The sequence below is a fragment of the Oenanthe melanoleuca genome, chromosome 2 (assembly GCF_029582105.1).
Source record: "Oenanthe melanoleuca isolate GR-GAL-2019-014 chromosome 2, OMel1.0, whole genome shotgun sequence".
In the NCBI taxonomy this organism is placed as follows: Eukaryota; Metazoa; Chordata; class Aves; order Passeriformes; family Muscicapidae; genus Oenanthe; species Oenanthe melanoleuca.
Window position 1 is genome coordinate 82004206 of NC_079335.1, and position 23567 is coordinate 82027772.

The 23567-nt window shown below is 35.5% G+C and overlaps 1 protein-coding gene across 1 annotated transcript in view; it reads left to right on the forward strand.

Moving 5' to 3' along the window:
* The window catches only part of EXOC2 (exocyst complex component 2), a 127455-nt gene that overhangs the window by 24438 nt on the left and 79450 nt on the right, over window positions 1–23567 (forward strand). Inside the window, exons 5-7 of the mRNA XM_056484250.1 lie at window positions 5960–6073; window positions 10440–10564; window positions 22180–22260. Coding sequence (XP_056340225.1) covers window positions 5960–6073; window positions 10440–10564; window positions 22180–22260 — 320 coding nt within the window. The remainder of the gene's footprint in view (window positions 1–5959; window positions 6074–10439; window positions 10565–22179; window positions 22261–23567) is intronic.

The window sequence follows — 23567 nt, forward strand, 5'->3', positions numbered from 1 at the left end:
GCTTACATTTTTCAGATAGAACAAGGTAAACTATATGCATAGTTTATATGTAACCTGACATGTTGTAAAAGTAGAATTCTAATAGTCTAAGAAATAGTAGTCCGAGTTTGTGTCTTAGCTTGTTGAAAAGGTTCTATATAAGAGCATGCATTGGGGAGAGCTGGTGCTTTTTGCCACTTCTGTTTGCCATCACTTTCTACCATTACTTTGCTTTGCTCTCTTGCTGCCATCGTCATCACCCAAGAAGAAGATAGGAGCTGCTGCAGCAACATCAGCTTCCTGGGACCTTGACAGGAGCAGCTTCTGCTTCTATTTAGAACTCTATACCAAAACTTAACATAAACTTTAATGTCTGTGACTTTACTTTCGAGACTTTGTAGTAAAGGACTTTATAACAACTACTGGCTGCTTTGCTCATTTAAAAAAATAACCTGACAAAGTCAGTGCCCAGAACATCAAAGGTCTGACCTCACACAGCACTCAAGGTGTGGCCTCACCAGTGCTGAGTATAGGGGGATAGTCACTGCCCTTGTCCTGCTAGACACAAGTGCTGATACAGGCCAGTATGACCTTGGCTTTCTTGCCCTTGTGGGCACACACTGGCTCACATTCAGCTGCTGTCAGCCAGCACCCCCAAGTTCTTTTCTGACAGGCAGCTTTACAGCCACTCTGCCCCTAGCCTGTAGCTGCCTGGGGTGGTTGTGACACAGGCAAGATTCAGCCTTGTTGAACCTCCTACAGGTGGCTTCAGCCCATGAATCCAGCCTGTCCAGATCCCTCTGCAGAGCCTCCCTTCCCTCCAGCAGATCAATGCTCCTACCCAACTTGCTGTTAACTGCCAACTTATTTAGAGTACACTCAATCCCGTTGTCCAGATAATTGATAAAGATACTGAACCGGACTGGCCCCAGTACTGACCCTTGGGGAATCCCAGCAGTGACCATGCAACAGCTGGAGGTAACTCCATTCACCACCACTCCATGGGCATGGCCATCCAGTTTTTAATCCAGCAAAGAGTGTGCCTGTCCAAGCGTTGGATTGCCAACTTCTCCAGGAGAAGTCTTAAATAGTCTGAAATATGTTGATGGAAAATTCAGATCTACGTGAGATTTGTGAATAAATTGCTTATCCTGATGTACCACATACTTCCCCCTGCTGCATGACAAGTCCTTGTTTAACCAAGGGTTCCCTGACTCTTAGCTACTAGGTCAAACTAAGAAAATTCATTCTCTGCGAAACAGTAACATCAGTCAGACCTAGTGGCGGTTACAAAATTTTTGAATACTGTTTGTTGTTTTGCGTGTAGCAGAGGTCACTGTGGTGGATCCATCTCATACATGAAAGCAAAGGCTGACATGCTAAGTACATTCCACATACTTCTGTGTCCACCCACTCAATACGGATGCTTCCCTCTTCCCACGCCAGCTTCCAAAACAGTTCATCTGGGAGAAGGAAACAGATGATCTTACGCTGCCATCTAATGGTAAATGTCAGCTTGCCACCACGAGATAGGAAAAGACTTTCTGGAGGCTGAGATGTTTATTTTTAAATGGAAATGCAGTAAATTTCATCACTGAAGTGATGGGTGTGTGGAAACCTGATCACAGAGATACATGCCAAAAAATTCGGAAAGCTGCAAAAGGCAGTTGCACTGTAGTCCTAGCTTTATGATATTAGAAAATGAAGTAGCACTTCCTGCTTGTTAGGCTGATGCATCAGCTGCAGCTACCAGCCTATAAACTCTTAGATTTCTCTTACCATATTCTGCCAGTTCTAAAATACAGTTGCAACTTTGTTTTCATATTTCTAATGAACCCAATGCTGCTAGGGAGGAATTGCCAGAGTACACCCTTGTCTTGTTGCTGTTGGAGAGACCTTTGTTAACACCTTCTGATTGGCTGTGTTTAGTCTACACCAGTGTCCCTTACGCTGGTCTTTTTGCATGCATTATTAACACAGTACAGCTGGTACAAAGCCAGCTTCAAGGAGTCTGACTGGTACCAGACAGAGGGGGATGTGTACAGCAGCTCTAGCTGGAGCTTGTTTATGCTGGTTGCTATTCAGAATCTGTGTTTATTTAAAGTTGCTCCTTTTGACCTTTTGTAAACTCCTGTGGAACTGAGCTTCAAGTTACCTTTTGGTGGATGTATCTTGCTTTGGGATGCATCTTTAATCTGCAAATATTGTCATATATGCTGAAATTATTACTGTAAGATTCTGAAGTTCTGGGAGCAAAACAAATTTTACAGAGAAATTACTGCTTGCTAAACTGCCTTCATTGTCAGTCTTTGTTAATTAGTATCTGTTGCATAATTAGTATCTGTTGCTCTTACTCAATTGTGGCTCCTTGGAGGCTGTGATTTACCCACGGAGATTCCCAACTGATCTCTGGAGAATAGAAATTCTGTGTATGGACAGAAATTCTGTAGTGGAATTTGTAAGAGCCCATGTATCCTATACTGTTAAATTAGGTTTATTCCTATTAGGCTATATAGAACCTGAAGTTTGGGATAGTGCAAGGAGGGACTTCTATTGATGGGCACTTGTGGCACAAGTAAATTGATTGTACTCCACGTTTTGAATCCAAAGGAAATGTGCATGACCTTTATATGGATACAAGGACCACTACTTCTAATGTAATATGACTCTATTAACTGTACTAAAAATGTGTTTGAGAAAAGTGAAAGTGTATAGTGGCTTGTAACCAAATGTATTTTTGTTATACTTCTCATTAATATAACCACTATGTGAAATCTCAGTTTCTTTTGTATTTAAAATTGTTGCTGAAGCATAAAAACGACTATTTTAAAGTGTTCACTATAGGTCTAGTACCAGATCTAGTTCTATTCTAGGTAAAATAATGTGCCTTGAAGAAAATACTAGTATACAAATCCAGTATGTGTACGTTTGCTGAAATTGTAAAGGTAGAGTAGTAGTTAGGGTTGTCAAGGGTGATAAGCTTCACTCTTCTTTTTCTGAGGTTTTCTGGATTCAGTTTGTGGTTCTCAGTTTCTTTTACAGTGATTACTTTTTAATAATGATTAAGTATTCTTCATTAATTGATTCTTGTATAATGAGCAAATCAACAGAAAAATTATTTACAGTTTAATTGCATGTCATCATGATCTAAGCTTTTGCTACTAGTTCCTCTTCACCCCATAATGCTGAAAGAATAAACCAGAAATACTTTCTCAAGTCACATATGGGCTTGTTTATAAGTAAACAGTAAGCAACTTTTCATGAGAACAAATTCCAAAAACTGACTTATTTAATTTACTAATGGAAGTTAATGAAACAAACTTGTGTGTATGTGGAGTCAGTCTCTTTTTAGATGCATCTGGCCAGACATTCTAGAAATACAGTTGCTTTCAGTTTGAAAATTTTAGTGTACACTTTGTTTTGAAGACAGCTGTAGCAAATCTGTATGGAGCAAGCTGTAGTGTATCTGCTAGTGGGAAAACTACTGCTAAAATGTACAATAAAAATAAGGATACTAAACCATGGAGTATAACATATTGTTAACATACCTCACACATTCGCATTCATGTTTCTAGTCTGTTGTGACTATGTCTAAAATACGTCTGCACAGATAAAAGCATTGTTAATTTATGGTTCTGCATAAATACATCTGCTGGAAAAACCTCCTAATAACTTTTCAAGGCAGTCAAACATCAAACTGGAAAAAAAAATCCCTTCATTTGTGTCCCTCTTTCTGTAGACAAGATTCATTTGCAGTAATTGATTACAAATCTTGGTCTTTCTATATATATACTATATATTTTAAATAGTTTTTTTCTTCCCCCTAGGAATTGTATAGCTCATAGGCTTAAATTGTCATGCATATCCCTTTCAAACCTGCAGTAATGAGTAGCCTTTGATAGTGTGTGTGCTTTTTTTCTTGTATCCATCTCTTTTGGTTTTGGAGAACATACATGGAAATTCTGAGAATATGAGCGAAATTCCACTTCTAAGTTGATTGCATTTACTTAAACAGTGCTTGTACAGAATGTCCAAGTCTCTCCTGGGAACTTGAATTTGCTTTCTTGGTTTTGTTTTTTAGCACTAAAAATGCGGCTATCCACAAAGATATGGATCTAATATAAATGCTTTTTTTACAATTGTACTGTGTATCACACATGAAGTACTATCCTTCATGTTCCTACTGGGCACTTTTGACTAATTTGAGGGTAAAATAAATATCTTAAATTGTCTTTAAATGAATAACATGGACCTTTCTTCTTTCATCCGTCAGCAATATTTTCTGCTTACTGTCATTCATGAAACTTAAGATCATTGAAAATCCTGAATCTAGCTACTTATGTCTAAAACTTTTAACATCATCACTTTTTCATTGAACACAGGCAAATGTTGGGACCCTCATTTTTTCTTGCTGCTTTTGTTTCTCACACCATTTTCCCTGTATCTCTACTTTTCATATCTGTCATCACTTTTCCTTGCATCTCATTTGATTTTTTTTCTGGTTTTTAAAAAGTATTGTTTCATGCCCCTGCTGTAATCAGGTGCTACTGATGAAAGACTTCTGTACCATGTCATTATGTACGTAGATCCTTTGTACCTGCTTGTGCTAATGGCCATTTGGATATGGAAAGAAACTTCCAGGAAACAACTCCTCTCCATATAATTGTACTTTTTAATGTGCCCGCTTTTAGATTTGTTTCGCTTAATCTGCTGTTTGCTTTTTTGTAATAAAAACAGCTTTAGCTATCTTGAAACATGTTTAGATTACAGGAAAAACTAAAACTAACAGATCACTGCTTTTGTGTCCATTTAAATGGCTTTCCATATGTGTTAAATGTAATTCTTATAACTGACTCTGGATTGCTATTCCCACCCAAGTTTGGTCTCAAATGAAAAGTATGGCAGATTTTCATTTGCATACAGTGTACTTTGTATAGCAAAGCTCACGTAAATTGGGAGCATCAGAGAGAGACTTCATTGTCCCTTGAGTTGAATGTGATCCGAAAATGAAATAGTTAATTTTTGGAATAGATGAGAATATTTCAGTTGAAAGAGACTTAAGTCCATCTAGTCCAACTGACTGACCCATTTAGGGCTGACCAAAAGTCATTTTTTTGCCACAAGTAGTCTCTGAAGATGGGATGCAGCTGGTGGTGAAGATGAGAGGAGTATGTGCACCTGGTGATATATTGAGTGCATGATGGGATGAATATGACCAAGTGTTGAGTGTGTGTCCAGACTAAGGGAAGGAGGTTGTCATGTTTTTCATCAAAAAGTGCTTTAAATATTTTTATTACACAGACTTAAAGTGAATGGAATACATTTTCTGGATGAGTATGTTAGAAACTACTTACAGTTTTAAAAATGCTGTTGTTGAGAATCTGTTTCCACAAGGAATTGGCTTGCATGCATTTGTAAGACTGAATAAAAAATAACAGAACCTGCTGGCTGTCACTTGAGATAAGCCTGTTTTTCCTTTGTTTTGTGTATGATGAACAGACAGATCATTGTGTTCTGTTTTGCAAAAGAATTATTTTAACTCACTATTATACTTTTTTCACTAGTTTGTATATGATGGAAGTATATTCTGTGTATCTCCTTTTCATGTTTCTGTGTGACTTCTGCTGCTCATGAATCAATAGACAGTAATTGTGTGAGATCATTTATTTACAAGCTATCAGACTTCTGATGTCCTGCCATTTTGAAGTTAAATAGAAGCATTTTGTACAGTCAGCATTTCTGTCTTATGTATAATAGTGAAATCAAAAATGGTAAAAGTAATTTTAGAGACTTCAGTCAGTCATAATATATGTGTCCGTAATAGCGGATTTAATTCTAAAATGAGCTACAAGTTAATGTTCCCATCTTACAGGGAAATGATTTGGTGTTTGTTGTTAGTTTAGGGATTTTTGTGACTGTTTTAATTGTAAACTGTTTACAAGGCTATGTTTCACTGAAAAAATGAATTTTCATTCTTCAGGGGCAGATTTCCTCAAAAAGATTTAGAGTCGCTGTTTCCTGGGATGAGCGCTGATTTCACAAGTGAAAACTTTTCTGCTGCCTGGTACCTGATTGAGAATCATTCAACAACAAGGTTTGTTGCTGTCATATAAGTAACTTTTAAATGCAAGTCACTGATGGTATTTCATTATGCAGTAGATGTGTCAATGGTGGTTTGCATTTACAGCAGTAGAACTGTAGTTGCAATTGTCTCTGGTGTTTCTGCTTGACCTGAAACTTGAATCAGCCAGTTTGTTTAATCTGCTTCCGAGAAAGACTTTGTTTTTAACCAGACCTAATTTATGATGGGGATTTTCTTTATCCCCATTCCCCAGTGTCAGATGGAAACTGTCTTTCTTCAAACTTTAGGAATCAAGAAGTTAACACAGCCTTGAGTGGAAACTCCAGGTGTTAACTCATGAACAGAGACACAGGTTATGGGCACTGAACAGATTACTAAAATTGTTAGTCTCAATTAGGTTGTAGTTAATACTTGTGGAAGATGCTATAGTAGCAAAAGTTAGACAAGCAAAATGAAAAGGTAAATCTCTTAAAATCTTGACAATTAAAATCCTAATTTAGAAAGATAGTTGATAGTATGTATTTACATTAATGTATTACATTAATATATTTTTGCATGTATAGCTGAGTTCCAAAACTTTTATCTGCTTGTGTTCACATAATATTAGAAGCCATTTTTAGTAGAGAAGATGAACTTTTTTTTGTTGTTTTCAGCTAGATACTTCGATTGGTATTTTAAAGGGAAATGCCACTTTACAAATTGTTTTAGTTTTGTTTCCTACTAATAGAAAAAGGTTTGAGTTACTTCTTGGTTTTGGGGGTGGGAAGATATTTGGTTTTTGAAGCTCCAGAAATAACCATCCCACTACTTGGGAAATACTTACATTTCCTCTCAAAATGATGGTACTTTAAAGGGTCAGAACAGCAAGAGAACATTATTACCTAATACACGTATAGTGACAACATCTTTTGAACTCAAGTAACTTAGAGGAGTTATTCCAAATTAATTCTATCTGACAGAATCTGATAACTTGGGGATCATCAAGTTTTGTTAAAAAATTAAGGGGATTATAAAGTAATAAGGAGTAAACAGCTTTCGATGTAGGTCTTCCTAAAAAATTTTCTCTATGTTTGGCCCTTGGACTGTTTGCACTTTGTTGCTCATCCATGTGGGCACCAGTGACACTGCCCAGAGAGATGTAGAACAGATCACAAGTGGTTGCAGACTGGGGACAACAGTGAAGAATGTGGGAGCCTAGATATTCCCTTTGATTTATGCTTGAAGTGGAAAGTTTCAGGTAATAGGGATTTATCCTGTAGATTCACAGATGGTTTCAAAAGCAGCACTTTTTACTTCTGTAGCCTGATCCGTGATTAAAGAACAAATACTGCTGGTGAGAAATGGAATTCATTTGAAAAAGCAGGTTTGCACTTTGATGTCAAAAACTTCAAATTCAGAATATCAGGGGATGGTGATAACAGCCTGCAGTTAAATGAAGGGACAGAGTGCTACCTGTGGGTTCAGTGATGGCATTAAGAATGCTGTAAGTAGTTACAAAACTAACTGACTGTCTAACCTCAAGTGCCTTTACACACTCATGTGCAGTCTGAGAAACAAGTAAGAGTCAATTAGACAAACATACCACTGGAATAAAGTGGGATAGCTCATGTACCTAGTATTTTGGGGTGCATAGCAGGAGGCCACCTGGAACAGATACTCAGGAAAGAAGAGAGGTATTTGACCTTCATGTGAAGAACAGCTGGAATAAATATATGAGCCCTATTATGGAACAGGATGGTTGAGATCTTGTTCAGGAGTCTGGAATGGTGTCACTGCAGTGGCATGAGGAAGTGAACAGAATCTTCTTTAAGCAACTTGGGGAAGTTTACAGAGAGCAGACATCAGTCTTTGTACAAGACTCTAATGTCTTTCATATCTACCTGAGGGGCAGCAATCCCAGGAGGCTTGTGAGGAGTTCTGGAAGTGACTTCTAACATAGCTGCAGTGTGGACCTTCAGGGGTGCTGCTCTTCTGGATCTAATTCTTACAAGCAAGTCAGGGGATATGATAACCAGTGGTAGCCATGGCTGTAGCAATTGTGAAATAGTTGAATTCAAGACACAAAGTGGGGAAGGCAAGCAGGAAAGTACACACCTGGGATTGGAGAGCAGTCATGCAGAAGACAATCTAGTGTTTGTTAAAGTTGACTGTCCAGTGCAAATCATCTTCTGGGGTGTATCAGCAGCAACATGTTAGGTAAGGTGTGGAGATAATTATTCTGCTTGTCATTGTACTGCTTTTTTTTATGAGAGCTGAGCCACAAGCTCAGGAGTGGATGAATTTTGATGGCTATACAGCTTGAATGAGGCGCTTTTAGGAAAAAAAAAAAAAAAAAAACAACAAAACATTTTTTAACACTTTTTCTAGTATCAGCTTAAGTACTTCATCATTCTTGCAGAAAAAAATTCCATTGATTTGTGTCTTTGCATGTCAACAGATTCAAGCAATGATCTCCTCCATCCAATGGAATAAAAAGTGTTAATTTGTATTTTTAAATGAAATCTAGAGCTTTTTGTGTATTAACTCCATTTATATTGGTTTATAAAATCTGAATCTTAGTGTTGAAGGTCCAAGAGCAGTGTAAAATCTCAACAAGAATAAATGCTCAGAAGTTAGGGTGAATCCAGCCATGTTTTGTATCTAACTATACGTATCTCTTTAAACAAAGAAGCAGCAAAATTATTTGGTTTTCATTTTCTTCCCAATTCAAAATGTGTAGTCTTAAAAGTATTCTGGAATTGTATAAATATTTGTCCTATATAATTTATGCTTTTTTTCTGAAAACACAACAATGGTTCAGTTCTTGTCCTCTACATAACCTAGCTATTGGAAATGGTAAATGGCATTTTGGTTAGCTTATGTCTGTTTTTAACTTGAAGGACATTCTTTTTAAGAAATCAATATAACATCTTTTTTACTAATTCTTTTAATCCTGGAAATATCCTTTAAATATAAATAAACTATTTTGACACACTGTTAGATCATCAGATAACATGAAACAGTGCCTAAAAGGAGAACTGTACAGATTTTTTTTATTTTGAAAATGCTACTGGTAAGTACTTCTCAGATGACCTAGTGGACCAATGCAGGTAATGAGTAATCATATTTCTGTCCAGCAGATGGAAACAGAAAATTAGGCAAAACGTTGTGACATAATCAGTATAAAAAGAAAAGTGTTTCTGAGTGCACCGGTGTGCTTTGTCTCCTAGCAGGTGGTGATAGCCTTCTCATTGCCTGGACTGAAATTTGGTTTGTTCTCTTAATGTGTCTTTTTGTACCATCTCTTTTTAAAATGGGCAGAATATTGATGGAATTGTCTTATGTCTTAGTTTTCTACTTCATTGATTCCTACACCTCACATAGGTGTAGAGTAGATATTTGGGTTTGGGGTTTTTTTTTTTGTTTGTTTTGGGGGGTTTTTTATTTATTTTTGGTTTTTTTTATTTTTATTAGGGAGATTGCTTTAGCCTGCAGCTAGGAAGAAAGACTTTAAAGATGAAAATTATTTGCTATATTTGTATTTCTGAGCTTTTTCATAGTTTTTATAGTTAATCAAGTAATATAACTACTGAGGTCATATTAATCATCATCAACAAAAAATTATTTACAATTAATTAAGATTTTTTCACAACATAAGACTTCTCAATTATTTGCAGGTGCTTGCAAAAAATAAAGATGTGAAATCAAATGTAAGCTGGCAAAAATTGAGAAATATTATGAAGCTAAGATAAAAAGAAAGCCACTATACCAACAACGATGAGCTGGTAGTTAATATTGCCCTATGAAGTGTCTTTCAAAAATATTTCAGTAGATTGCATGTAAAAACCATACTGTTCATAAAGCAGGAATCTGTTTAGCTTTTCTTTATTTTGCACTAATATGGTATTCAATTCTGAACTGTGTGTCCAAAGCAAAATAAAAATATTGAATGAATTCAGAAACAAAAGTGGGAAAGGACTGTGAGTAAAGCTGCAGAGTTAAACAAATCCCATTATTAATGAGACTTCTAACATCTCACTAGTTAATCTACTGTGTGCTAAGTATAGTGAATTCTACCTATTTAATGTACTACAGACAGTTAAGGAAGAGCAATGTTGTGTGTTTAGAAGAAACATCTTGACTAGTTTGTATTACAAAGAAGTCTCTTCCATCACAAGTGATAGGAGCCCTCTATTTAGGGTTGAAACTAAAAAAATCTTATAGATCTTTGGACTAAGAATAAACTCCCATTATTGGAAAGCACACTCATTAGCAATTACTTTACCCTTACTAGTTTGTCTGAAAGGAAGTGGCTTTATTTTCCAAGTAGTTTGTTCTGTTTATTTATTAGCTGACTTTATTGTTTGAATGTCTCTGAGGTTTTCTTGTTTGTTTTCAGTTTTGATCAGCTCAAAACGGCTGTTGTGAATTTGAAGAAACAAGCCAATAAGAAAAATGAAGGGAGTCTAGCTTATGTGAAAGGAGGTCTCAGCACATTTTTTGAAGCACAAGATGCTTTGTCAGGTAAAGATTCTTTGCACTTACTAAGTACAGTATAAAAAGAAAATACTTAAATGCATATATGGTTGAATTTAGTAATTAAAAAAAATATTGTTTATCTTCATAGTCTGTACTAAAATTGTATAATGAGCCTAAAATCTGAGTTGTGTTGGTTACAAGCTAGAACTGATTGATGTGGTTTATTTGCAAAAGATGTCACCAGCTGTATCTTACAGGAGCTGAAGGCATTTCATCAAATTGCTTAGACCACAAATGCAAGAAAGAGAAGTGTTAAACTGGAGTTAATATTAAGATGACTTGCAAACTGTAGCAACAGAAAAACTTGATTTTCATGATGGCTTATTCAATAGTCAGATGGTAATATTTATATGAATACTTTTATGAATATCCAGACAGTTGTTACTTTGTGAAATCAGAGGGTCTTTCTGTTCTGCTTGCCAGTGGGAGACTGCAGGGCACTAGTGAGAGTATTGTAGTTGCCATTTATTTATTTATTGTGTATACACACACACAGATACACTCTTAAAGCGTCAAATGTCCCACAGGTCAACCTTGTAGGCTACTGTAGTCCTGTCTAGTGAGGCTCTGGTCTGGATAAGATGGCAACAGTGCACAGGAAACCAGCTTTAATAGGTTTGTCTTTTACCACTATGCTGATTATCCATCCTGGTCATTGACCACTTCAGCCAAAGTCTGACTACATTCAATAACAGTATTAAAGAATTTAGCAGAAAACCTGAAGAATGTGGTGATATTCATAGGAAAAGACTGTAAGAAGAACCATTATTTGGCATTCTTTCACCTTTTTAAGCTGAATTTTCATTAAATGCAAGGAAAAGTAACAGGCTTTCTTTATAGTTCTTACACATCTTGAAAATATTGAAATCCTATTTTTTTCTTAAATTATCTCAAACATAATCCCAAAAAATATTGAGATGTGGCTTGTTTTTCACAACCAAATCTGCTTTGCATATGGAATATCAAATGCTTTAAAAGAGTGAGACTTCTGTTCCCAACGAGCTGCTCCTATAGATAAAAAATAATGCTAACGCTGTTACCTTGTAAGTTTTTTTTTGGATCCACAAATACTTAGTAGGATTTGAAGAAAGATAAGGCAAACCATGAATGTTATGAGGTTTTAGAAAAGGCTGAGCACAATGAAGTAATTTTCTTTTGTTCCATTTCTTAGTAGCATTTTGCCTTTGGAGACTGATTTTCTGGTAAATGAGGAGGTCAACGAGCAAGTAGTAATGTGAGAAATATTAATAAAATAATGGTAGGGAAAGCAACCTAATTTATTTTATTAACTACTGTAGTCTCAAATTTTAAAAAATTATAAGCTGTAATAATATTTTGCATCTTTTACCTTTATCAGTGTTATTTTTACCTAAAATCAGGGTTTATCAGTGCAGTTCTGCAGTTCTTTATCTAAATTAGTACTTTAAACTTGGGATGACTCAAGTGGTTCTTGATGTCACTTTTTGTCTGTAATCAAAATGGCTTGGCTTTGTCTTTCCCTGGGTGATCTATCTCCCTTTGGTGCTCAAAAGGAAGAAGACTTTCAGCTTATACAGTGAATTAAAGTGGTATAATGAAAGAACGGTCCTGATGTGCTGTTGTAAAAGAAAATCAGAGACTTAAATCCTTACTCTTATAAATTCAAAACTGTAGCACTGAAGTTCAAGGGCAACATCAATATATAACTTAGTTTTCAAATTGTGAACCCAAATTCTGTATGAGAATGCAGCACAGGTCACAGATGCCTTCTGTAGCATTTTAATACACATTTCTCTCATTGAAATGTCACATTAATTGCATGTGCAAAAGGGGTTTTGCTTCTTTTCACTTGATAAACCCACTCTCACTGCATATGAATTTCAGTTTTGAATGCAGAACTACTTATTTGCCTGTTCTTCTTCCCTATGTAGGATATTTTTGAAAGAGTATAGCCGGAAAAATTGCATAAATTTTTGAAGACTTGAGCTTGTGATAGGTACAATCAATTGTTAAGTAGCAAGAAGAAAAAAAGGACTTCATTGATGCCATCATCCAGCCCTACTGCCAGATGTCACAGCTTTTTCCAGGACATTTGATCACTACATTTTTCTCAAATGAAAGATGCTGAGAATTAGAGTAAGCATTATTAGCATTGTTCTAGAGAAACAGCTCAGATGCAGATTTTAAAAAACCACCAACAGACTACCGAACAAAAACCTCCAAGCAAACAAACCCCCCATTAATTCTTCCATGTGTAGTTACGGAATCCAAGCTTTTTAACAGGAGAACATTAAATTAAAAATATAATCTGGCTAGACAGTGATTGTGCAAGATAATGGAATGGCACTTTTTTGCCCTTACACATGTAAGGATGAATTTTTATGTCTTATTTTCTCCTTTAATAGGGTGCAACTAGAATTTGTATGCATTTCAACAAAACTACTTGAGGAGTAGCTTGTATTTGAAAGCTGAACAGTTGTTTCAGCCCAAATTCTTAGGGCTATAGCCATTGTTCTGCAAACTTCCATTATTTGATGATAAGCATACAACTGTCACAGATGAAAAGTGACTCAAGGGAAGATCCTTACTGAATACATTTTTTCTGTCTTCCAATATGGTTACATTTTCTGAGTTGGTTCATTTTGATTTAGATATTTTTTAACTCTCTTTCTTTGGGAAGATTTCTAAAATCTAATTTATTTTGTAAAGAGATGGGTTTTTTGAGGACAAAAAAGTTAGACTCTCAGTTTTCCCCTTCAGATATCTTTGAACACATCTTCTAGCCTCATTGGTTATGCTTCATAAACTGCAGGTCTGTTGCATTGCAGTTATAGAATGGAGCTACTTGTGAGCAGTTATTTCTCTTAAGTCTCCCTAAATTACTACAGGAGACCTTTCTGCAAGAGGATCACATTGGGAGATATAACACTTGCTTCTCCAGTTACTTCATACTCATTTACAGCTTTTATACATGCTTTTTAGAATTTATATGCATTTAATAATGTTTATTTCAAATATGTTACCTTCCAGCATTACTGATCATTCTGCATTTCATTAGTTAGGACCAGTAAATTCTGTCTGATCTTAAGGGTACTGTCAGACTCTATTATGCATTTAAATATTTTCATAAATAAGCAATGGAAAGCATAAAAAGCAGTCCTAAGATGTTTATTGTATTTTATGATTTAAAGGCTGTTTACTAAGAAAATAAGAGCTCAAATGTACCAGAACCTTTCTTTGTTTGGTTTAATTTCTGGGAAAATAGAACAGCCTTATCAGATCCCCGTGTGTCTCTGCCTCTCTCTTAGCTTGGCTGACAGTTTGACAGTGACTCTGCAGAGGAGATGTTCAACAGGAAGTTTGTTTCGTCAGCTGAATGGAGCTGTAAACTGAGCTGAGGGGAGCAGGGTTTATCTCAACTTGACCCACTTGTCAGTGTCGGGGAGTTCAGCTGGTTTATTTCCTGTAATTCTGGTTGTAACCTAGAAAGTAGCATTCCTGAAAGGGTGGCTGTTTATATATTTGTAGTTAAGACGTGTTTTATCATCATGAGCAAATCAGGTCCCCCACAGAAGTCATTAGGAAAGTTAGAAAATTAATTTTCTCCCAGTATATTCTTTTCTGAAATGCTCTTTGCAATTGACCTAAGGCTGCAGTTTCTTCTTATTTAAACAAAAGGAAAAAAATTGGGAAATTACTACTTCAGTCGCTCACACAAAAACATTAGGTATGACATCTCTATTGGCAGGTAAAGAATATGCTGTAATGTCTTTAAAACACATATCATGAACAAATTTGAGGTTTAGATTTGGCTCTCTAGTTTCCTATGGCAACAATTTTTTTGCAATTACAACTACAAACATATTTTTCATGATTTTCAGGAAGTCTGTACAAAAGAAGCACTGCTGGCTATTACAGCACTGTTCCTTTTTTCCCTTTTCCCTTTTTGGGAATACCTCCATGATAGGGACCTTGGACCATAGTTGGCCTTTTGTCTGCTACCTATCTTAATACATAAGCAAGGATAGTGTGGCTGAAATTACCTGGCTGAAAGGATCCTAATCTGGCCAGTGCCTGTTCTTTTGATTTGCTTTGGTATTTTTCTTCCTATGGATTATTTTTACAGTTCATTCCCTAAGGCTCATTCTAGAATGAGCATGTTAGTGATCCAGGATTGGATTAAGGATGAGTAAGTCTGTGCTGCTGCCATTATGTCTGTTAAATTCATTTTCTCTGAAAGTAAAAGAAAAATATCACCTGAGCTATATTCAATTCTTAGTTAGACTGGAAGTTTGAGAAGCTAAAAACTGATGCTAGTCTGTCATAAATGTGTCCCTTTGCTTCAGACTTTCAATCTTAAATCTAAAGAGATTATATAGAGCCAACCAAATTTTTCGTTAGTGATTCTGTTTGCAAACTAGATTGATGATTAATTTTGAAATGGTTTTCTTTTGCCCAATTAAATGCTAGTGCATGACTGTTTTTGCTTGGTAGTGTGGTATTAAAATGGCATATGAGGTTTTGTTGTTGTCACATTGCTGTTTTGTAACAAACCTATTTCACACTTTTGCTTTACTTTACTCTCGAGTCTATTTTTTTGAATAATGTGGATTTTTGTTAAACCTATGAGTTTGAGTAAATAAAATTCATATATGATTGCTACCTAAATATGCAGGTGATGTGAAATGTCTGGAATAGCTCTAATTCTCTGTGTGATGTGTGTCTGTTAACGTTATCTTCCTCATCCTACTTCAGCTGATAGAATATTGTCTTTGCAGGGTAAGAACAGTCTGCTGTTACAACTAGTGATTTTAAAGATTATAATTTCTAGATCATAAGAAAGAATAGGGCCATGGAAACAAACTGGCAGGAGTAGAAAAATGATGCTGCGTGTATTGGAAGTGTATTGGATACACTTCAGAGTAGCAGTTCCCTTGCATGTAAGTGCCCCATAGTAGGTGCAAGTTAGATGATTTCAAGTTTAAAGTTATGATCATGCCTCCATGTTGTCATCATGAAGCTGATGTGCTCTCTACTCAGTGTCTAGCTTTCCAAGTGGATCCTCCTACCTGAATACTTCAGTGAGCTTTGTGCTACCCTTACAGACAAAAGCTGAATGAGAAGGATAAGTGCTATCGTTGCTTCATATTTGTACTTACCTTTATAGGCCAATTCAGCCTTCAAAATTAAAAAAATAGATGTGCTAAATTAGTCATTCTAAAAATAGCCATGCTAAATAAAACCTAATTTTGCTTGTTTTAATTTTAATTTTGCTTGTTGGAATCTTGTGTTCTGATCTTTCAGCACTAGATAACAAGAGGGACATTGAAATGAGAAATGCATTCTGAGAGAAAGATGACCTGACAAAGGGATGCAGTAAAGTATCTTAAGTGGTGGTAGATAGTTTAGTCTGGAGTGAATGCTTCCTCTGGTCAATTTTTGTAGCAACCAATTGTTACCTTAATGCAACTTTATAAAAGCAAAAGTTATCACAATTGATAAAAGGCTCAAACTTTCATGCTGGCACTAGCATGGCATTCTGTAGGGAGTTGTTTTTGTTTTGGCTTTTTTTTGTCTCAAGCAAGAGAAAATCTGATTAGAAAATGTGAGTAACAGCAGAAATTGTCACAGACCATAGTGAAAATTCTCTGCCCAAGCCTGTACTTGCTTTTATGTTGGCTGCTCATGTAGCTTCTTCATCAGTTATTGTTATAGAGATGTGAGCTAATTACTAGCAGAATTTCTCCAAAGGGATGCTGTTTTGGCAGCTTATAGTTACTGTGTGGCTATCATATTTTATGAACTTGTTTATTTTCATGTACGTTAACTGTTTTGTTTGAATTTGAAAAATAGTAAAGCATGTAGAAAAAGAAATAAGTTTTGCAATTTTCAAACAGCAAATTCTGCAATTGATTGCAAGTGTGCAAAAAAGTTACCTATGATTAAATTTGACCCAGACTTACCCTGCAAGCCATAAAACTACCATAGTTTCATGCTACGTTATTCCATTTTGATTTCCATACCACCTTTTAAATGCAACATTTAAAAGCTGCTTTTATTTTTACTATTTTTATCTTTCACAGATGCAGAAGGTTAGCGCCAGTAAAGAGAGAGTAGCATGTTCTGTACTCTTTAATTTTGAAGTATTCTGGCAGAGACCTGGATTCAGTCCTGGACCTTTTAGTGCATCCATAGGCAGAATAATAAGCCATATTTTCCTGTCTATTTCCAACATATTTGCCCAGAAATATCAGACTTACTTTAATGTAAGTACATCTGAGAGCAAGTAGTCTGGGCTCATAATGTTTTTAGACTAAAATTTTCGGGGTTTACATATCAATAAAGCCTCCCTTCCTAGCACTGTGCTTTAATTACCTTAAAATATCATGTTAAGTCTGTCCATTTTCTTAGTTTTTTTCCACTCTGTTGGGTGAACAGGCTTGAAGAAGTAAATGCTAAAGAAACAAAACACAAAAAGGCAACTTAAGACAATACTGCATTTAGTTCAATATTTTGTCGTTTTTGCCAGGATTAATAATGTTAACCAAATCAAAGCCCAGTTTGCTTTGCCAATGCAAAAATACCTAGAATTCTCAAGGGGCACTGCAGGAATGACCAGACCAAACTTCACTTTGTGCTATTAACTAATGGCCATAGAGAAAGAACTACTACGGGTTTTTTTTGGTTTTTTTTTTTAGATTTTCATAGAGTAATGTATTAAGAGCTTTGTTCATGGCATGCTGTCTTTATTTCTTTCCTCTTTATATACAGCCCTGCAGTCTTGTTGAATCCATCCAGAACAGTTTTTACCTTACATAGAGATACTGTCCTCATCAATATCCTTCTTATATTTTGCTAGAATTGCAAAAAATAGTTAATCTTCCAATAAAGGAAACCAAAGGTACTTTTATTCATGCATTGAGCACAAATCCTGGCAGTGTGCTAACATGTGTTCTTCATTCCTCCATTACTGTTCTTTGGTGCCAGGTTCTTAGTTACCACATCAGATCATCAGAAATGTTTCGCTGACTCGGCCTTGCCCTTCTTGTATTTTTCTCCCTCCTGTTTTCTGCATCTGACTAAAAGGATGTGATTTATTTCAAGTACTTTTTTTCTTTAACCACATTTCTTTGAAAATGAGTAAGATTTTCAGATATGCCAAATGCATTTCTAGCCATTCTTTAGTCAGAAAATGATAGAAAATGTTCATCTGTGTTGCTTTGAGCTGAGAGTTAGGCTGACGAACTTTTGAGAATGCCATGCCTGGTGCCTATCTCAAAATATGTTTTAAAAATATCTAATGAGGAAATCAAATATGAAATTTGCAAATCAAAAGCTGCATGATCCTGGCAAGTGGTTTAATTTACTAGATTTATAGTTGCCATAAATCTAGCAAAAATACCCATATTCTTTCTTAGATTAAATAAAATTGTTTTCAACTCAAGTAGTAATGAATTAGTTGCCATTTGTCTTAATACAGGGCCTGTTTTATGGCTTATTTGCCAGATTGAATTTTACAATGTGTTCTGGTGTATTTAGTTACAGTTAGAGGTTGTGAGTTTTGTAGTTAGTTTCTTCACTATTATTAATCAGTATCTGCCTGCAGCTGTGATTTAGATATTCTGACTTAGCTGGGAAGCACGAACACCTACTGGCAAGAATGATACAAAATACAGTTATTATCTGGCCTTAGTTGAAACATCCAGATGTAGCCTTTCTTCATTTTTATTTATTGTGTGCTTCTTACAGTAAAGCTCCTAAAAATAAGGAACAGATTCTGCTAGGTTTCCAGCTGCTTTTCCAACTTGTATAGTGTGTGCCAGGTAAATCCAGGGTAACTGGCAGTTCAAGAAAAATCCCATCTGTCCTTTACTTCAAGCCTTCAAGACCTAAAAGTTTCTCCTTACTCTTCTTATTGCATCCAGTGATGAGCTGAGCATAAAAAGTTGCATTTGAAGGTTATCTTAAATACTGGGTAGTATGGGAAGAGTTGGATGGCTTTCTACCTTCCCTTGGCCATATGCTCCTTGCCTTATACTGCAGTGCTGCCACTAAGGCAAGATTTAAACAAGCTCACTGATCAGTAAAGTAGCATTTCTTCCTTAGTGGGTTAGTTTGGCACCAAATTATCTCACTACAGCTGCCCTGCAGCTAGATTGTGTGATTTTTAGATTGAGGAAAAGGAAGCCCTTTGGGTACAGAACAGGGAGTACTGTCCCAACCAGTACCATACCATTATTAGATGGATTTAGCACTTTAGGAGAAAAAACTAACTTGAGTATCTCTACATTCCTTCCAAAGATGAGGTTTACAGATACTTTTCTTGACTGCATATAGTTTCACTTGTCTAAACTTCTAAATCAAAGACTTTTTGTCTGGTCCCCATGCAAGGAACAGGCACTTGGCTTTCTCAAAATCATTTCATGCAAAGCTCAGACTTTATTAGAAAACCTTTTTCACTGTGAAAACTTAAGAATTATTTTTTTCTTTTGTAACTCAGCCTTGGAACACAATGAAAGGTGCCTATTGCTAAATCTAATTATAATGTGTAAAAATAGCTACAGTGAACAAAGTAGCTTAAACATTTAGAAGGAAATATAAGAAATTTATTGTGTGAACACAGAGGAATTTAAGTACTTTTAGACTTTAGAATGTCCTAAAATACCTTATTTCAGACAATGGTTCAAAAATGCCTTTTGGTTTACACTCCAAGTTACCTATGCTTAATATGTCTTTATCTGTACTCTGCAATGCTTTCCACGTTTCTGAAACTTAACACTTTGGTTTATTTTTATTTTTTTTGTCCCACTGACATACTTTTCTGTGTCTGAATGTGCATTATGAATTGATTTAATGGGACCATTCTTCCTGAGTTTCCAACATCAAAATTTTCAAACTGCTTAAAGATCATGATACTTTAATTTTAATATCATCATAATTTCTAAATAAGCTGCCTTTATAATAAGAAGCTACATTTCGAGACTTTTTGAAGATTCTAACATGGTAAATAGTGCTCTTTCAAAACTTATGTACAAGAAAGAAGTCCTCATCATATTTTACCTTTTGTTGCCAGTATGTGTGTTTTGATAGAGGTTTAGATTTACAAGTCACTTTTGGAAATGCTTAGGTTTTCCCCCTTCACATTTACATTATATTGAATTGGTCAGCAATTAACTGTATGTAATTAATAGTTTCAAAACGCTAAATTTTAAAAATCTCTGAGGCAGTATGGAACTTAGATTTTTATTCATGTCTCTTTTTAAAGTATCTTTCAAAAGTATGTGTCATAGAATGATTTCAAAAGATGTGAATTAAAATCATTACAGTTTTATGTGATTCCAATAGTACTTACAGCATTTAGCTTTAAAATGTCTATTTATGTTGTGGTTGCTGTTCTGCTGAGCTTGCTTTTCGGTATGTAACAATAATTACACTACAGTAATTGGCTTCTTCTGACTGAAAATGATATATAGGAATGAAATAATGTCAATAGAGCCACTAATGTTTTTGTTATAAAACTGTAGAAGAATTCTTGTTGGTAAGTGCTGTCCACAATGCACACAAAATACATGTGACAGTGAACAACACACCATCTTTTATGATAGATCTCTCTCCTTAAAATATGCAAGAATCTGAATCTGTTGATTGTCTTAAGAAATATGGTTTCCTAGTTAGATTTTTTTCCCCCTCTGATGACTTTAAGAATGAAAATTGAGTTGCTCTTGTATTTTCATGTAAGCAAGAGTTCCTGTAATTCTTTGTGTAGGATCAAGGGATTGAAGGGTCAAATATGATGTTCAAGAATAATGTAATTTTCCTTCTTTTTTCTTCTTTTTTTTAAATTGCACTCTGGTGTTACCTATCTCCTCTATCTCCCTCCCAATGAAAATTCCTCCTTTGAAAGAGGCTAGAGACTAAAAAGGGCCATGCTGTTTCAGAATAGCCCCCCTTGCTCAGGACTGAGGCCACGGGGTTCCTGTCCCTGTTCACTTGTTAGCGTGCATCTACATGGCATGGGCAAGTAAGGATGGCACTGGAGAGGAAACCAGTTGGCAATGGCATCTCTGTATGCATGATATGTGCAGTTTATGGCAATATTTCAGACCTAGCTCATATTCCACCCAGTGGATTAAATTCCAGATATCTCTTTCAAGGCATCAGGTGTAGTCTTGGGGTGCTTCTTGTAATGTTGTTTCACCTTAAAAGAATCCAGTTGAGAAGCTCAGGTTGCTCTGCCTTACAAACTGGAACAAGATAAGCTGGAACAATTGAGAGGCTGCTTGCAGAACTGTACCTGTGTTTTGAACTAAAATATATAATTACTTGCTTTTTTCAAAGCACTGAGTCATCACTGTTTTCAAAGGTAGTAGCTTAGCCTCACTCCATTCTACAGAGAACCAGCAGAAAGCAGTAGGAGGTTTTTTTAAGCCTCAAATATATCTAAAGCAATAGGAACTGATGGCCACTTGATAGAGCAGATTTTACCCATTAACAGATTAAAAATATGAAAGGGAAATAATATTTTATATGTGCTGCATATATACAGGAGTAATACCTTAAAAGAGAAATACTGGTTTGTGCAGGTTGGGCTGAACAGTAGAAGAGGAAAGGAGGGCTGTGTGAGAGAGGGGAAGTCTATCTACACTACATTCACTTTTCATATTTTCAGAGTAAGATAGTTTCATCAGGCTCTGCTGTTAAGTCTCCCCTCCCTGAAAAAGAATTAATTATGAGAGTAAATTATATTATTGTTATTATTTTATATTATTATCTTGTTATATTTTATTGTTATTATTAATTTATTTTTTATTATGTTGTTACTATTATTAACTCTTGTTAGTTAAAAGAGTAAATTATACTAAAAGAACAATTAGTGCTGGTACTGTGCATTTCCACCTCCATTAGTAATAATGCCACACAGAAATAAGAGTTTGGGATTTTAGCATATTAAGACAGGAGAAAAATAGCATCTAAAAAAAAAATAAAGCAACCTCCCCTCTGTTTTCCTGTTGTTTTAAGCAAAATTACACAGAAACATTGTAATTATGGTTAATGTTCCAATAAACTCTTAAATTGTATTTTAGGAGTGCCTTTTATAGATGAAAAGAAGTGATGGGGGAATGTTCTAGCACTTGATTTTGGGATCATCCAGATTCCCAGTGACTCTCTTTCTATAGAGAAAGAGAAAACCCTTTAATTATTGGTATTTTCTTTTTTGTGATATCAGTGACTTACAAAGCAGAATTATTATATATTTAAATGGTACTTTTCAAAATACAAATTTTAATTAATGCCTGTACAAGATGGCTAATTTAGATTATAATCACTGATAGATTATTCTGTCCATGTGTTTCTGGGTCTTTTTCTTTAAGCATTACTGTCTTGTTCAAGAAGATACAGGAAGTGTGTGTCAAAGTAATAGTTAAAATTCTGCAGTTTCTGGCTCTGAGCCCTGTCCTCCACTAGACTCTGCTGCCATGAAGCATGTTTGTATTTTTTGTGTCTAAAAAGAAAAATAACACTTTATTTTTAATTTTAAAAATGTTTAAAAGTGTCACTTTGATGTAATGTGTTCCCACCTATTAAAATGTTCTGCATTTTAACTAGACGCTTTATTCCAGCAATCCATCAAAAACTGGAAGCGGATGGAACGGAAAAAGTAGAAGGATCCATGACGCAAAAACTGGAGAATGTACTGAACAGTAAGTTTTGTCCTTCCAGCAGCAACTATTTATGGACTTTGGACTTTCTAACACACTTTAATATTTTCCTAATATTTCCTATTGTAGAAAGTAGAAAACAGCCTCTCGTCCCTGCCCTGTTTGGTGATAGTGATTCCAGGGATATGACAATGCATCTTTTGAAATAAGTAGCAGCGCTTACCACGACTTGTGGCAGTGTTTGTGATAACAAATATCAAAATAAAGATGTTCTAAAGTGTTTACTTTGGATTAATTTAGGTGGCATTGCAATTTTGAAAGGGTGAGGAAAACAGAGAACTGTATGGATAGACAAAAGTGTAGAAGGATGAGCTGAGCCAAATACAAGGATTGTAAGATATTCAAGTAAAGGCAGAAAAAAAGCCAATTATAAGAGTTTGCAGTAACAAGGTCTATTGACAGGATCTTTTTCACTTAATGTGCTGGCATTTAGACTATTTGGCATGAGCATTCTTTCTAGAAACCTTGAAAAGCTGTCAGTACTTTGTTTTCTTTTTCTGTATTAGCTGTAAGGTTGTATTGAGAGAGATGGCTTGAATTTGCTGCAGTTCGGTATGTGTTTCATCAGATCAAAAACGTTACTTTTCTTTAACTTTTTTTTTTTTTTCTTTTTTTTTTGTAAATTCTGGGACTTCTGCCAAGGTAATTTTACTTTGTTTCATTGTGATTTTTTTCACAGAGGAAGGGATGTTTCCCTTAGTGCTGTATCAATAAGCAGGAATGACATGCAGATAGCTGACTCAGTGTTGGAAAGTCTCAGTGTGTTTTATGAAATCAAGAAAGTGACATGGAAGTTCACTGTTTTTCTTCTCTTGTATGAAGAAAGCAGTGACTGTATGTGTGTTTGTGTGGGGAGCACAAAGAAAGCAGGGGGTTTTGTGAACAGCTCTAGCCCTTTTCAGTAGGGATTCCTTCATGCTCACAATAAAGGTTGAACTTTGTTATTCACTCATCCTAATGCCTGAAATGAAATTTTTAAAAATGCTAAAAAAATTTAAAAACACCAAAAGCCACCACATAAAATCTCACACTTCTATATAAAGACTGTAGCATGTGTCTACTGTGAAGAATATTTGGTACATCTAGATAGGAGAAAAAAAAGCATTTGCTGAAAGCAAATCCAAGCATTTCCAGTGCAATCCTCTGTATTTAGGCCTTGTCATACACCAAGCACAGATTCCTTGGAGAGCACTTTCCCTTGTACTAAATAGTATGACAGATTTTAAATAAAAAAGCAAAAATTTAGGTCTGTGATATTTCTTATATACACTAATATAAGACAAATTTAC